General features: G+C 39.1%; 1 protein-coding gene across 3 annotated transcripts in view; it reads right to left on the bottom strand.

Moving 5' to 3' along the window:
* Positions 1 to 17,767, bottom strand: part of MGAT5 (alpha-1,6-mannosylglycoprotein 6-beta-N-acetylglucosaminyltransferase) — a 119,473-nt gene that overhangs the window by 34,642 nt on the left and 67,064 nt on the right. For all 3 annotated transcript variants that reach the window (XM_071562899.1, XM_071562900.1, XM_071562901.1), the window contains 5 exons: positions 11,554 to 11,625; positions 10,358 to 10,519; positions 9,352 to 9,521; positions 8,291 to 8,425; positions 2,569 to 2,702 (listed from right to left, as the gene is read on the bottom strand). In XM_071562899.1, the coding sequence (XP_071419000.1) occupies positions 2,569 to 2,702; positions 8,291 to 8,425; positions 9,352 to 9,521; positions 10,358 to 10,519; positions 11,554 to 11,625 (673 nt within the window). The remainder of the gene's footprint in view (positions 1 to 2,568; positions 2,703 to 8,290; positions 8,426 to 9,351; positions 9,522 to 10,357; positions 10,520 to 11,553; positions 11,626 to 17,767) is intronic.

Here is a 17,767-nt window from a genome sequence, read left to right on the forward strand (position 1 = left end):
TCAGCAACTGCTCTGCACTCAGACCCAAGGACTTTTTAGAAGTTTGCATAGGAAACAGCACATTGCAAATATGCCTGAAAAGGGGCATTTTCCCATCCTTTCATATTTTTGGATGAGAGGCTGCATTCAAAGGAGAGGCAAGGCAGTACACACTCCAAAGGAAAATAAACCCTTGTTAAAGTTAGACTTAGAACTGGTGGAATTCAGTGCCTCAAACACCACTGACAGGAAACACTCAGATGGATTTTTAAGCAAGATCATGCAGTTTAAAAGTACCAGTGCCAGTATTTTGCATAAAAGTATTTGAATTAAAAAAAAAAACAAACAACAAACCAAAACCCAAAAACATAAAAAGGGGAAAAGCTCTCATGGCTGTGGAAAACTCAGAGAACAGTCAAGCACTTGGTAATATGCCACAGGTTTGAATACGACTTGCTTGTTGCTCAGTGATAATTTTCTGCCCTTATAATCAGAGTTCTCAGAACATAATAGAGTCTGGGGACCTTGGGAAGCTGTCCAGGGTTCCACTCTGCCATAAAATCTTTACTGATGCATAATATGCACTTTTAATCACAACCTCATAAAGATGGTGTTATCTCGACAGCAGAGTACAAACAACAAATATAAACTTTAAATATCCAAACTCATGCCAACTCTTTTGCACCTAGTACAAAAAGAAAGTAAAATCCTTGAATAATGTACAGCATTGGAACCACTCAGGCTTCAGAATGAGTTTGCCTGCAATCCACTTACCATTTTTCCTGCAAAGGAAAACCCACAGTCATTTTCAGTAGCAAAAATTGGAAATGGTTCTTTACTAACATTCCAATATAGTCATATGCTTCGGAAAATTCGTTATGAAGTGATTTTCTCTGAACAAGAGACTGTATCAGTGATCTGTACTGCCACAACAAAGGTCTCTATGGAGAAGATTTCCTTCCTTCTGCATGTCATGGAGTGGGACTGAGTACACGAACAGAGCTGTGCCACAAGTATTCATCCAACTATTTTCCTCAAGTGCATCACCACCCTTGGTGTCACCTTGAACAGGACCTCACACACAAGCACCCCAACAGTTGGGCTACTTAAATAAACCAGGACTGAGTTCCTTTTCCATTTAGGGTGTAAACCAACAAATATTAGCAAAAGTGGAGAGGGAACAAGCTCTGCTTACTAATGTCCAGACAAACTCTGCAACCACTTCCAAGTCACATCTCACCACCACACGTTTTGTTTCTTGCATCCAAACAGCTGTGAATGCAGCCTTTTATCTTCTGAACAACCTTCACTTATATTTCCCCTGAAAAACTTGCACAGCAAATGTTGACAGACAAAATATGACTCTCTCAAGAATTTTACAGGGCACCTGAAATCAAAAGCATGTCAAGCAGACAGCAGCATGTCTAATTCTGGTGGGAAAGGCAGAAAAGTTTGAAAGACTTGACTGTGAAGTTTGATGAGAGGAACAGTGTGTGCCCTGGCCTGAGCCTCAGAGGAGGAGCAGCCCAAGCTGTGGAGGTTGGCTGGTCAGCACCAAGTGTTCCCTTACAGATCTGGGCTGAGCAGCTGCTGCAGTGTCTGAGCCTCACCTGCTCTCAGCCAGCTGGCAGCAGGGACTTTCTGCACCTTTCAGACAGAACACACTTAAACTACAACCACAATGTGCAAGAGAAAGATCCTTTGATTCTAGAACCCAGTGCCATAAAGTCAAAGAGTAGGTTTAGAGCAGGTCACATCATTTAATGTGACCCAATCATTTAATCTAACTCAATTTATTTAGAATTTATATTGGGGGTTTTTTTTATGTTGTTTCTTTTTTAGGTTTGGTTGGGGGATTTTTTGGAAGGTATTTGTGGATGCTTGAAAGCTCTACAGCAAAGGTGAAATCTACTACTTATTTTTCAAGGGCTTTGTACATTGCTGGCAAGTAAATATTCATCAGCTCCCATCAGGATAAATACTCACAATATGAAAACAAGACAGGCGAAAATTTTGAGAAAGACATGAAAAAGTAGAGAAAATGTGGGGTTTTTTTGTTTTTGTTTTTTTTTTTTTCTGAGTGTTTGCTTATTAATCCTGAATGCAAAGGAATGGCAAAGCAATGGTGCTGCTCAGTTGCTGAGAGACAAAAGCAGAAATACAACACTATAGATAACAGAATTACAAACTTCAGTTCAACGGGATGAAATGCAAGAGTGAAGTTCATAAAAATGTAATCCAGCAAGTCCCCCAAAAATCTATTGCTCCATAGGAAAACCAGAGAAGGCAAAACTAATAAAAGCAAATTCACAGACATTTGAGGGAAAAGCCAAGCACCACTTTCCAAAGGTACTCAGAGAATAAAGTTCCCTACCCCTGTTTATATTGGGTTGTATTCTGATTTCCTGATTGCTGGGTGGAAGCATGACAGACATTTTGCACAGTCTCCAGACACTTATTGACATAGTTCTGCCCATTTAGCAGCTGCATTTTACTAAACCATTAATTTGTCTTTCATGATAAAAAAATATTCTTAATGACAGCATCCCTTTTTAAAGTTCTGAATTATTTACAAACAGAGGTACTTACGGAACATTGTATAAAACTGCTGTGGGTTAAGGTTCCACTTTCCCCATGGTGTCTTGTGGCCTTTAGACTGGGCATAATGGGCATGGTTAAACTCTGGCTCAGTTCCAAAGGAATCCAGAACTCTTAGCATACACCTAAAGGGGAAAAACAAGTTTACTGTAGGTACACACACATATATATATTTAAGAATGTGTGTATATATATACACACATACACATATATACATAGTTATGATAATTAAGATGTGTTTTGTCTTTGCTTGCAGCTGCAGATGACGCATAAACTGAAGGTACATTTTAATTTCAAACATTTCTGTTCATGTTACATTCACAAAGACATTATGAACAGCAAATTCAAGGATATATCAGACATTCAAATAACAACCCTGGAGCTTATTTTGGGTTTCTTTGTTCTTACAGAATGAAGTTATGCTTTAGCATCCAAGTAGAGCTTATTGGAATGCTGAAGTGGTCACCTGCTCTTCCTGGGGCTCTGAAATAGAATTTAGGCTGAAGAAGAGAAGATTCTTCATCTATTTTGAAAAGTTCTCAACCATTACCACAAAATCAAATGCAGCAGCCAAGGGCCACATGCCAAGCTGATCAGAGCAGAACACTACGCTCTTTAGGCAACTGTATTTAGTCTCCAGGTTCTGACCTGCTGGAGAAGCACTGAAGACAGTTTAATTTGCTGAACTCTTGCAGTCAGACAGATCATTTATTTGTTTCTGAAACATTTTGTCACAGACTTTTGAAGAAACAACATAAAACTCAGCTGCCTGCAACAACCTGCATACAACAGAGGGAAACCCTGGCACTGCATCACAAAGGGCCCGGGATGAGAAAATCCCACTCACTGTTTAAACTCCTATTAATTTCTTGAAAAAGAAATTACTTCATTTACGAGCGTCTTGTTTCTAAAGAAGGGCCCATAGTACATGACAGGTAGAAGAAGTCTCAGTGTGAAGAAGACAGCATATAGATACATTAGAGCATAAAGATTGTAGAAGTTCTATTTCCAAAATGCAGCCTGCCACACCTTTGGCCAGGAGCTTTCTGGCCATCACACTGCCCACTGGCTCCACTGCAAAGGAGCTGGATTATCAGCTCCAAAGCTGCTGACCCTGCCATTCTTCAGCCCTCCACAAACAACACTGCAGAGAAGATTTATACAGGATGTGCTCCCATACATGTGTAATTTTGTTATAAACACATGAACTCTGATCACTGCATGTTGTATCCCTGGGCTTGGATGTCTGAGGAAGAGACACAACCTCATGGGTGGCAGAGAAGGGAGGCAGCTGCAAAATTAGGATTAAAAATGGCTGTATTTCCCAGTTTCCAACATTTCCCACGTGAAAGAATTTAGCCCTCAAAAGGCAAAAGAACTTAGCTCCAACCATTTTTCAACTTTAAAAGATGAAAGAATTTAGTCCCCAAAATACATTTACATATTTTACATATTTCTTATATGTTGCTCCTTTGTCTAAAGCAGTCATTAATTTGGGAACTAGAAAAAACCCCATCAACATTTAAACTCTCATATGAAATGCTACCTTTGTATTTTGAAGTACAAATTGAGAAAAATTACTTTTTTTCTTTTAAACCTTCACAGGGATCTTTCAAGCAAAAGGAAAGTCAAAATACACAGCACATTATGATTCACCAAACAACAAAGCTGACAGATCAGTTTCTGAGCAGTGTTTTATGTCAACTGTTCTCAATGAAAATATTTTACAACAGTGGCAATTATCTCTACATCACACAAAATACTCCAGCAGGACCAAAACAAGTTCTGCACTGATGAATCATTCAGTAATAAAAGCCCTCGTATTTCTTGGCAAGTCTTGAAACAAAATTCTCAAATATACAGCTTTTGGCCAGGTACAAGGGAATGAAAAATGGGATAAATCTACTGAAGAACTGCAACATTACTGGAGTTTGTCTAACCATGTACATAAGAAGCACTACATTGCCCCAAGCGCTTTATTTCCTCTCTTGTTCCTGGATTTAGATATAAGATATGTAGTAGCACTAGTGGTTCACAGGGACATGTGGAATTATGTCCAATACACACAGGGTGTCTCAATCAGGACAGGAAATGTGATGCATCAGGAAGTTAAACCAGAAAGAAGGGAAAACAGAAAATATTTATATGATTCGAGAATAAAATCAGTTGGAAAAAAGTGCAAGTGTGTGAAGAAATGGTATAGAGATCAAAGCTTCAAGGGGTGAAACTAATCCCTGAAATGCAGCAGAAAAGAATTGCTAAAGACTTAAAATATAGAAATGAATGTAATTAGGATCACTTATGCTGAACTGACATTTTAATAAATGTAGAAATACCTCAATCGTCTACCCTAGCACCATATTCTCCATTTGTTTCCCTTCATGGTTTAAATATCTTTCAATATTTTTTAATTTATTTTTGCATACAATGCCTTAGCATTTCTAAAGTGAAATAATTAACTTTGAAAATTACAAAACTATTTTTTTAAAAAAAATCAGAGATACATTTTAAATAAAAATGCTAATTTGGTGTACTTCTAACTGCAGTTTTTCAGTGAAGCTGCAGAGAGTTATGGCATGCCCTGGAATTGGTGTCAGACTGATAAGTCTATTCTCTGCCTAATTAAAAAGAGGACTGGTGGGTAGCAAACTGCTTTAGAAACATCCATATGAAAATCTTTTTTTGTCTAACACTTTAACAGTTACAATTTTGGGGCTTATAAAAAATCAGACAAAAGTAAGGCAGGATTATTGCAAGGGAGCTTTTTTCCATCAACATTGGGCAGAAGCACAGTCTTAACTGGGCTGTCCTAGTGGAAGTCAGAAAATAACTCCCTAAAAGAGATGTATTCAAGAGAACATACAGGGAGCAGGAACATTGCTCATTTTTCAGGATAGCTGTCATGTTCATTTATTTCAAGAAAAAAGTCAGTGGGGTTTTTGGCATATGGGAATGAGTCACTGCTAGAGAGATTGTAGAAAAATGAAAAAATATCAGACTCCTGTGTGCTGTATGGAGGATGTGGGTGCTAAGAAAGGCAACAGGCTGCACTCCAACTATATTAAGCTTCTAATTTTACTGTTGTTCCACTGCACATAAACTGCGTTCAAATATCCAGCCTTCAGAATTGAAAAATCCAGCATGTCCAGGCTCCCTCTGCTTGAAAATAAGGTGCACTCAACAATGTGAAGTTCTGGCCAGGTGGGGGTTGGTCTCTTCTCCCAGGCACTCAGCAATAGGACAAGGGGGCACGATGGGCTCAAACTCTGCCAGGGCAAATTGAAGTTGGAGATCAGAAAAAAATCCTTTCCAGAGAGAGCAATCAGGCATTGGAATGGGCTGCCCAGAGAGGGGGTGGATTCACCATCCCTGGAGGTTTTTAAACTGAGATTGGCCGTGGCACTGAGTGCCATGATCTGGGAAAGGGACTGGAGTTGGACCAAGGGTTGGACTTGATGATCTTGGAGGTCTTTTCCAACCCAATCGATTCTGTGATTCTATGAGATCTGTTTTGCTGGATTCCTGTTATTTACAGCCCCAGCTCCCCCCCAGACAAAGCCTGTACACCCAGAGCCGCAGGTGCTGCAGTTCAGCCATGCAAAGCAGCATCTCAGCTGCTCAAACACCCCCCAGAGCACCAGGGCCAGCCCTGGGATAGAGCAGTTCTAGAAACCTCCTTTGCAATTACCAAAAATTACCTCGGGGTTCAAGTTCACCCAGAAAGATTATATAAAGCACTCCTACCAAGAGACTGTTCTAAAGGCAGAGGCTTATTCTACTACTCTATTCCATTCTGAAGAGAATAAAAACATTTTAATTCGTTTCTATTTGAGTCTGGTCTGCAAAAGCAGGCTGAGCTGACCTGCAAATGTCTACTGAAAAACACTTCTTTTAACACAACCAATTATTCCTCCTGGCAGTAAATACAAGTCAGAGAAAGCAAAGTTTGTAAAGAAGAAGGGCCATAAAGCAGCTTTATTTATGATAATATTTACTTTACTGGAGTGGAATTTACAAAAACACACAACTATGCTGTTATACCACACTTAGCATTTTCAACTTAAAAATATTTTGATGACAAAATTTATGAGGTAGGTCATGATGTTGAGAGAAAAAGGAATGATTGCAGGAGGATCCTGAAATAGGAAATAACATGAAGCTATGAATTAATTCTCCTGCTTTAATCAATCTAGTGTTTGATAATCTCTGTATCTTCTTTTGCAGAAAGAACTTTGGAAAAAGTATCCAGTAAATAGAGACTCACAGCAAATGCAACAAGTTTGATGAAAGGCGTATGAAACCTGAATTGTAAGTAATGATTCAAACCCCTAAATTAATTTGTTAGAAAGAAAATTGAAGAAAAAACAGTATATAAGAAATCCCAGAGGCTGGTGGGGAGGAGAAGGAAGTCATTTATTCCCCAGAACCATATTAGAATAAACAGTAATGGGCAGTTTGCAAGAAACCAGGCCAAGAAAACCACTTTAAAGAAAAGCTTAGCTACATAAAACAATATGCAGGGGCACCTTTTGCAGCCTTCAGTAAAAGGTAAGGCAAAAATTTCTCATCAAGGAAAATGAACCCTATATATTTTTCAGTAAGGCTATGAACTAGATGAGGCTCCCTTCCATTCCATCAAATCCAATATTGTAAGAGAGAGACACTAAGATAATATTTTCTTCTTCAAAAAGCCCGACAAAACCTACTATTTTATCTAGAGGTATTTAGAATTAAATCTAATTCTGCTCTCCTAATCCGGAAAACCTCAGCCATTACCACAAAACAAGCAGATTGATAATTCAAGATTTAATGTTTCTATGAAATAAGAAAGAAAAATTGAACAGTAATCTCAATATCATGGTATATTTCCTAATCTTTGTTACAGAATATACCAAGTAGGAAATTGAAAGCAAATGGGAAGTAACATTTAGAATTTATAAGGTCTCATCTCCTGCCCAAGCACTGGCTGTGATTGCCCAGTGACAGTTACCTCTGGCAGACAGACAACCAACTGTAGCTCAGTGGAAAATGGGATTATCTTTATTAGCAGGCTGCTAAAAACTAGAATATCCATTTACTCCCCTGCTTCAAAACAGAGATTAGAAGTAATCTAATCTGCAATGTTGATCACAGTACTCTTATTTAAAATTACACTGGAAAGATCCAATGCTCTAGAAAATCCTGAGTTTGAAAGAAAACACTTTTTCTGCCTGCAGTGAACACCTTTCAATACCTTCCTTTGAGTAGGATTTAATGGATTTATGGATCATGAAACACAGCTAAGTCAACTGGGCATAGAAGAATCCAAGTCAGTAACTCAGATCTGGGTTTCTTTTGTGCTGATATGTATTTGTACAACACATGGGAGCCTTGCTGATCTAAAATTATTGACAAAAACAATGAGGTTCTGAAACTGCAGACACTAAGAAGGCTGTGCAAAGTAATTTCTTTACCCTCATCTTCTATTTCTAATGCAAAGACGTTTATAGATGAAAGAAGCAACAATAACTGCTGGGGGTGATAGAGGGGATGCAACAAACAGGTAATAGAGAGCTGCTTTATTCCTCAGAGCTAAAGACAACAGAGAACCACATTTTCACTTTTAAATAAAGTCAAGTTCATGTGAATGGACTCACCTCAGTACTTTAACAGGTGCTGTGCAACAAAGGGTCTTTAAAAAGCAGTTTGGAGGTCAAATAAGTGTTATACTTACTGGTAATGAACCCATGATGGACCAAGGGTTTTCTTGAACTGAGTGAGTCCCACAATATCAATGTAAATGAGTTCCACAATTTTATCCCCCTGGGTAGGGCAGCCAGATCTGTTACCTACAACCTTTTTCATAATCCTAAACAAAAAAAGATGAATATGGAAAAGCATTACTTTCAAAATACCTTGAATTATGGCTGTAATACTACTTATTCCAATAATTCCAGTTCCCAAAGGAGTTTTACTCTTTTCCTGTTTCCAAATCTCACACCATGAAAAACACTCAAATGCCAGAGATGCTCAGAATTTATTAAAGAAATGTTTATACCCTGGTAAAGCACTAATTTTCACTAAAAACTTCATCCAGTTAAAACAAGAGAGTAATATGGTTGGAACATTTTAAAATAGTGTGTTTTAAATTATTTAAATGATATTTAAATTATAGAAATTCTTAAAATAATTTCTGACTTCTATTGACAGCTTTATGGTACCGGAGCTCTCCATAAAACAATGCTGTCATGTTTGCTATTGAAAAATGAAAGCTACAGAAAAAGTGTTTGTGCCCAAGCTTAAAACAGATGTTTTATGTCTAATGTTGAGCTGGTGTGTAAAGCAGGACAACCAAGAGTGAGGCAGCAATTTGACCTGACACAAGCAATTAACTACCTCAAAAGTGACATGTTTAAGGGATTTAAACCTTTACTTTAAAACAAGATACTGAGTGAAGAATAGCAGAAACTGAAGGAGAGGGCACAGGCTTAGGCTAGTCTGTAACGTTTCCTAGTGCAGCTGGCTAAAGCACCTGGAATGTTAAAGACTAAGCTGCTTAGTTTGAATTTTACAACACTCATTTATGGAGTCCCAGGAGCCTGAAGCTACAATGAAAACACATTATCCTTTCCATGGCACATGTACTTAGCTCATGAAAATAATCTTATCCTCTGTTTAGTGAATTATCACTTTCATTTTATGCTTCAAGAAATTATATACTGTTAATAGAAGCATCAAGAGTTTACAATTCTTTTCTTTTAATGCCAGTTTCAAAAGTGAAAGTAATCTCCTTACTCCTTGAGCTCTGCCAGTGAAGCTGAAATCCTGATGTCATGGCCCAGTAAGTAGAGAGATGTAATTAAATCACTCCACTGGACTAATTCACCAAGTGGGCCACCACTAAACGCATTTTCTGCAATCTTGAATCCAGATTCTTTTGTCAAAAGCCCCAGATGAACAAGGATCTGGAAAGGAAAGTCACATGATAGAGTTATCGACATTAAACATGCAATACCTTAGGGCATTTTTTCTTTCTATTAAATTCCAACTATGGCCAAAAAAAAAAATCCAACACTTCCACCCCAATAATTTAATTTTGTAATGAATGCAAGGACTAAGAATCTCAGGATCAGGGCTGAGCTGCAGCCAGGCAGACTTAAGAGAGGGTAGAAACATGACTGTGCATGGCCTGCTGCCACACAGGGTTGGCTGCAGGAATACAAGCCAGGAAGGGAAACCTGTTGTGCTTACAGCTTTCAGCTTTATCATAATTAGTTGAGGTAATTTAAAAAAAAAAATTTAAAATCAAATGAAATAGACCCTGTCACTTCAAAAATCTGACAGTTTTAAAACTGAACTCATTACAGGAGGTGTGAACTGATGCAGTACAAAGTTGAGGTCAAAGTCTACTCAAATCCAAACCTGACCTGCACCATTTCAAGTCTCAGTTTTGGACAACAAAGGTGCACAGTTCCTATGCCCACACACAACTCCAGTGTCATCAGCTTGTGGTAAATTTGCAGTTTCTCCCTTTAGAAACTTCTACACAGGCTCAATTTTAACCAAAACTAAAGAGGTCAAAAAATTTACTCCAAGATACTCATGGAGAGCATATGAAACATCTGTGAAGCAAACACTGTGACATAATATCAAATAGCAAAATATTTCTTGAAAAACGGAATCAGTATAAAGAGACTTTTAGACGTATTTGGTAATTCCACTCTGAAGCTACATCTGGAACAAAAAGCTCAAAAGAGCCTATATAACTGCAGGTGACAGGAATAAAAATGTGCTGATTTACCTTTTTTCGTTTTCTTTTCTCCAAATTCTGCTTTTCTGCCAGGGATTTAATGGCCTCGATCCAGGTGTCGGCCATGCGCCGGATGCGCAGCATCATCCACCGGAACTCCTCGTGCCTTGACATCATTTTGTAGAGATTGTCAAAGTTGATACGGATCTCAGCCTTCAAGGAAAGCATTAATAAAAACCCCCAAACATTAGTTATTCTTCAATATCAAAAATATTCAGATGTGAATTTTGTGCTTTATATTCCACTTTTAAAAAAAGAAATAGAAAAAACCCCACTCTTCTAACAAAAGTTGAGATTTTAGTTCAAAATATTAAAAATATATTTAAACAGACACTTCTAAGCTACATAAATGACTGTTATTTTTATTAGTGGCATTTGGTAGCTCAGAATATGTTTGCAGCGTTTCACAACGTGTTCATTTCTGCAATACAAGATCTGGCTTTGCTCATGTGCTTCAAAATGAGGTTAAAGCCTGTCTGCAACACAATACAGAGCAGTGTGCTGGAGAGTTGTGTATATCATGAATCTGCTCAATACCAGGATGTCCCCAAGTCCACCACAAGGGAGAAACATTACCAGGGTATAATTTTTAGAGGAAATAGTAATTTTAAAGCTGATCTAAGGACAATTAGTTTTACAAAATGAGACAGCCTATATCTATATTATGTAAGCAATGTTCATACACAGCCCAGCAATTATCTTAAATTATCTTAAAATACCTCAGTGCTACATAATTAGGCTGTAACAATTTAGAAACAACTCTCCATGCTGTAGAGTTTTTCCAGGGAAAAAATTAGGACTAATCAAAATGTTACTACAAACTTGAAATGGATATCAGCCTTTCCCATTAAGGCACTTACCTAAAAAAGGCCCAGATTTATGGGACAATAAAAATGGACAGTTTCACATACAGTTAATACTGGTGAGCAGCCTATGGATTTGTAATTTTTCTCAGTATCTGTGTACAGTATTTCATAAATTTTAACACAAAAATGTTTTTAATGGCAATCTACCATAAAGACCACAATACAATGACTGGAGAAAACACACAAACTATATATATGCAGTTCAAGAGGAATAAAAATATGAATTCTAGTCTTATTAGCATTTATCTGGCACAGGATTCCAGGATATTTTGCATTAATCACAATTACTGAATTGTTTTTCATGTTTATGGTTGTTCTTACCATTGTTTTTTGATCAGTTTCTTCATTAGGATTTTTAGCTCTCCAAGGTAAACGAGGACACCAATTTTCAACCTGCAAAACAACCATACAAAATAAATCTTGCTATTCTACTTTCAGCTGATCTACCAAAGCCTCTCACTGCCCTCTACATTACACCTTTCCATGGCTTAAATAGGACATCAGCTGATAACAAGGCAACCACTTCAAGGTAAAACTGCTTTTTGCAAGAAGAAGACTTTTTGCAATTCAATATTGTTTTAACCTTGTAGATTTGCAACCAAAAGTCACATTTAGGTATTCATTCATGATAATGAATACAGAAGATCAAACCCTTTCAAGGCAGAGGTCAATTGTTAAATGCTCAAAATACAGTTCCTCTGAGCAGTTCTTCAATGTTTTCAAGAAGTTTTTGATGCTTCCAGACCTTACAAGAATATGTATTTTTGAACATTTCCCACATCCCCAGAATATCTTTATAAAAGGACAAAGCCTGATAAAACCCAAGGATCAAAGTTCTACCTTGTAACAATCTAGACAAAAAATTAGAAGAATCATAGAATCAAACCCATGTTTGAGGGGTATAAACAACATAATTATAACATAAGTAAAAATATTCCAAGTATTAATAGTCACAAGTATTAATATTCACAAGTATTAACAGCTGTAATGCTTAGAGAAACATTATCAAAGGAAATGCAAGACTTCTACTATTGTCCACTAGCAAATAAACAAGTACAACAGCCAGGATTTAGGGGAGGAACAGCAAATGGATGCAGGTGACTGAAACTCCTGTGCTGTCCCCAGGGAATTTGCTTGTCCTGTGGCATCCTTATTATTCCTGTGCCTTAGGCAATGAGCCGGTTTGCTTTGGGGAGCAGGAACCTCAAGGCTGGAGGCAAACCCATGAAAACTGCAACATGGCTGTGCTGTGAAAGGGGAGCAATGCACAAAGCTCTCAGCCAGCTCAGACACCCCATCACTGCTCATTCAGTTCACGGCTCGCACAGAATTAGAAGTCAGAGTTACTCTTACGGTTCCCCCAACACAGACCTGTCAAAACACAATTTTAGCTTAATCATGCTGCAGTAAGCCTGAAGCATTACAGATTAAAGGCTTAAGGTCATACCATAGGATTGCCTAGAACACCAATCACACGAAAATAAATGAATGGCCATAATAACCTCATTAAAGAGAAAAAATGTATCAACCTCAGGTTCCTCAAACAAAATTAAAAAAAATAATTTGAATGCTATGATTTACTCAGTGTGTTTAATACAGTGTTTGAAGGCAGTGACTTATCAACCTACTTCGAAAACATCTAATTCTCTAATGGTCTCCAGCTCTGGAACCATACTAGAAATTGTAGCAATTAACAATCCTAATTTTTACAAACAAAGTTGTGGAATCACTGGCAGAAAAGAGCTGCAGGCCCCATGCTACAAATCATGCAAACTCTCCCTCTTTTTTGTTTTAATAGTATAAATTCTGCATTATTTTTAGCATTAAAACTGATCTAAATTAGGATATGACATTTCAAGGACTACTGTATGTGCCCCTTTTGTGGCTTCATGTATTTCACATTGCACCACCAGGCATCCTAAAGGAATTGCAGATTTTTCGGAGCTGCCAAGGACAGTCAGCTGCATTCCTCCCAAATCTAGTTCTTTTGTGCTCATAGAAATAGTCCCTCTAGTCAAAATTACATTACAGGAATTCTCATCATAAATAAACACCTGAGGAGTAGATTCTAAGCAGTATCAGTGTCTGCAGTTGGTCTGGCTCTGATTTTTCCTTATGGATATTCAGTCACTTCCTCTTTTCATTGGAAGGACCAACTTAACTCACCAGAGGATTTTTTTCAACTCTTCATAGCATGTCAGTTGTTTTGTTATTTTCAGGACTGATAAATGCAGTGGGAAGCAGCATAGGCATTTTCTTATAGAAATTGGAAAATTTTGCTCATTTTTATGAGTCAATGGCTTAAAAAGAGCTGTTGGATGGGGGATGATAATTAACAAGTGCACCAAGAAAGCAATGATGAACTAAACAAGTCTGATGTATTATGGAAACGGAAGGAAAAAACCCATTATTAATTAATTCAATGTACTGGCACAAGGGAAAGGGGGCATGGAGAGGCAAAATACTGACTGACAAACCAGCCAAAACAGGACTACCTTAACAGTGAATTTCAGACATTCTTCGTGTAAAAGGATGAGGGGTACACATGCCCCCATGGAGGGAATGTTAAGCCACATGCAAGAAAAGAAGGTGATCCCAGAAGCCATGGTGGAAGCTCCTAATACAGAACAGGGAAAAGGACGGGGGGAGGGACTCACAACACCTGTTTGGTTGAAAACTCAAAGCAAGCATTTGCAGAAATTGCAACAGCATTTAAGAGTAACTTGTCCTGTGCCAGAAATAACTGTGACTAAATAACATGTAAAAAGTCTGTGTGTGTATAGATGTGTGTATATATGATTATAAACAGGAAGATGATGCAGCATGTGCTAATGCTGCAGGATGCAGCTACAAATCTGATATCATTCCATTCATAACAGACCTTTTCCCTTTCACTGGCAATGATGACAGAAAGGATTAAGATATCACTACAGTGGGTGTAGATGAGAATTCCATCATAAAAACAGAAATACTTCAGCTTTGTTTAGGTATAGAATATCTACATGCCACAAGCCTTAAGGCGAAGGAGGGCAGTGGTGTTAATTTGGATCCTGGTCTTCAAACTGTTTATTTGATCATTTAAGACCAAACACTGAAGTTGTCTCCAAAGAATGAACCGGGATCTTCTTCCACCTTTCCAGGACAACCCTCCTCTCACTGGGTTACCATTAGTTCTTTCTCTATGGTTGCTCTCCAAAGCATTCAACTGTTGTACTGTCATTTACATTATTTAATAGGAAGGACATGATACCAGACAGATTAACCATTAAAAGCAACTACAGGGACGCGGCAACTGCAGATCTGAAGACAGACCATTTCTTGGATGAGTGATATAAATGCTAAGCTATTATTCAGAACACACTATATTTATCTCTGTACTGTCATATTTTTGAATAAGACCAGCGGTGCCTCCTGTAGCTGGTACTGAATTCTATGCCAATCAAATGCATCAGGGAGTCTGGTCATGCTCAGGAATCTACATCCACCTGAGAAGTCAAGTGTTCCCTTCTTGGTTTTGAATCATAGAATCATAGAATCATAGAATCGATTGGGTTGGAAAAGACCTCCAAGATCATTGAGTCCAACCCTTGGTCCAACTCTAGTCCATTTACTAGATCATGGCACCCAGCGCCACGTCCAATCTGCATTTAAAGATCTCTAGGGATGGTGAATCCACCACCTCTCCGGGCAGCCCATTCCAATGCCTGATTACTCTCTCTGTAAAAAATTTTTTTCTGATATCCAACTTAAATTTCCCCTGGCAGAGATTAAGCCCGTGCCCCCTTGTTCTATTGCTGAGTGCCTGGGAGAAGAGACCAGCCCCCACCTGGCTACAACTTCCCTTCAGGTAGTTATAGACAGTGATGAGGTCACCTCTGAGCCTCCTCTTCTCCAGGCTAAACAACCCCAGCTCCCTCAGCCTCTCCCCATAGGACTTGTGCTCCAGTCCCTTCACCAGCCTTGTTGCTCTTCTCTGGACTCGCTCCAGCACCTCAATATCCTTTCTGAACTGAGGGGCCCAGAACTGAACACAGTACTCAAGGTGTGGCCTCACCAACGCAGAGTACAGGGGAAGGGTCACTGCCCTGGGCCTGCTGGCCACGCTATTTTTGATACAGGACAGGATCCCATTGGCCTTCTTGGCCACCTGGGCACACTGTTGACTCATGTTGAGCTTCCTGTCAATTAGTACTCCAAGGTCCCTTTCTGCCTGGCTGCTCTCTAGCCACTCTGTGCCCAGCCTGTAGCGCTGCAGGGGGTTGTTGTGGCCAAAGTGCAGGACCTGGCACTTGGCCTTGTTGAACTTCATCCCATTACATTAGTCACAGCCCTGCCTGGAGGACATACAGTCAGCTCCTTCAGGTTAGGCTGCCTGGCAGTTTAGAACATAAAAATTTAAGTGCTACATGATTCCAGATATTAGTGAAAAGTTGGTGTTCTGAACTGCTTTGAGGTGAGAATGGCTAAATTTAGGACAAAAAAACCCAAACAACCAAACCAACAAACCTAAGAAATTTGAAAAGTATGATTCACAGAAGCTTTGCAGGTGTCTGTGCCAGCAACTCTTCCTCAGAAACACACTGAAACTGAGGCCGAGACTGCAGCACTTGATCTACTACAGAGCAAGCACAGTCATAAGAACCTGGCAAATACCTGCAGCACTGGAGTAGTCTGAGCATCTTCCAAACTGAATCAAAGTATACTCTGCCACCAACTCTCCACAACCAAAATTTCAGAAAGTCCTTTATGCTTTTAAAGAGTCACAGTGGGAGTTGAATAAAGCAGAGGCTGAAGGGTACACTGAGCACCCAGGATAATCCTCATTCTGGGCTCCTCCAAAGGGAGGTGCAACCCCTCTACAGGGAAGCTGAAGCAACTGTCTTTGCACATCAGCTGAAGACACTCCTGCTCAGAGCACTCCTGTCCATGGTACAGTCCTGCAGGTAAATATCTTATGTCAGCCCCAGAGTGAAAAATACACACAACAACCCCCCCCCTCCCCCCCCCCCCAACTGCAATATCTGGTGAAAGAAGGTTCATCTTTAACTTTCTTAGGCACTATGACAGGCAGCTAAGAGAACTTGTAATGTTAACTTAGAAATCCCTTTGAGATTTTGATGTGAAAGAACTGCTCCCACTGGGAAGGTGACTTTCTCAATTCCTGTGTTTTATTTAGCATTTCCTCAGGGATAAGTAGTCATTTTGAAGGTGTTACAGACTCTGCAGTGGGCAAGATGACTGCCTGCCTGTTTAGTGGAATGCAGGACTGTACAAGTAGCTTTAGATTTGGTTGTTTCCAAAGGCAGCCTCAAACACTGGGTGTTGGGGACCCACAGTCCCAGTGACACTGCAACACAGTTATACATAATTGAGTTCCACTGATTGATTGCATCAATCAACAAATGCTCTCTTATCTAACTTTGATAATTGATTAGTCTCTTACACTGGCATTTATGACCTTTCCAAAAAGGCTAATGTTTCCAAAAAGACTAATCCTAGTTTAAGGTGACAGAAGCAGAAAAGGTAACAGACCAAATCCCCCAAGTTCAGGCCAAAACACTAATAGACAATCTGGGGACAAAGTGCTGACTATCATTAGCATATTAAATTCTTAGGGACACTTGTAAATTGACTAAACAAGTCTGAACTTTTGCTGCTTTACATTTCAGACAGCAGCACTGATTTTGTAATATTTCTGAGTATTTCCATAGAATTCAAAGAAGCTGTTTTGATGTTACATTACACTGAAGAAATGCAAATCATTACTCAATGCCAGGGATTAGCTTACACATGAAGCAGAAGTTGTGGAGAGGGGACTTCCACATAGACTTGAGCAAACTGCAGTAAACTGGAAAAACCACAAGGATTTAAGGAACATCTATAATTATGATTCCCAGGAGTTTTCACTAAAATGTGCCTCATAGTAGAGCTTGCATTCTGGAAACAAATCTGTATTCAAAATCACTTTCTGTTTGTATTTTTCTGCTTTATCCCTCAAAGCAGAAGTAACAGTCTAAAGAAAAATACTCTCACAACCAAACCACACATTGTGTTTCCATCAAGTCTGAAGGACTGAACAAGAATTCTCTCCACCTGTGCAAAAGCTACAGGAGTCTCAAAGGCTGGAATTCACACCCATTATAAGTCTTTCGAAGCATTGGATTGCAAAATGGGTACCAAAAATCACACTTGCACCTGAAAGGGGAGCTGGAGATACAAAGCATGGGATTTTAGAGAGACCTGCTCAGCTCCAGCAGGTAAACACCAGTGTAATGATCCCTGGGAGGTGGTAACTTGCACCACAGCTGCCAGCTGACCACCAGGCACAGCACCAGCCTGTGTGCCAGGCAGTCCCCTGAGAAAGCACGTACGCAGATGAAGAGAGAAAAAAAAAAGAGCTGTAAGCCCCCTCCACTTTTTTTTAAAAACTGGGAAAGAGTGTGAAAAATTCATTTTCTGGAAGATATTTTTAAAAACTTCATTCCTCAGCTGCAAACTGACATTTTGCAGTGATATATATTTTTGTACTGCCTAG

This window comes from Pithys albifrons, chromosome 8 (genome assembly GCF_047495875.1).
Source record: "Pithys albifrons albifrons isolate INPA30051 chromosome 8, PitAlb_v1, whole genome shotgun sequence".
NCBI classification, from domain to species: Eukaryota; Metazoa; Chordata; class Aves; order Passeriformes; family Thamnophilidae; genus Pithys; species Pithys albifrons.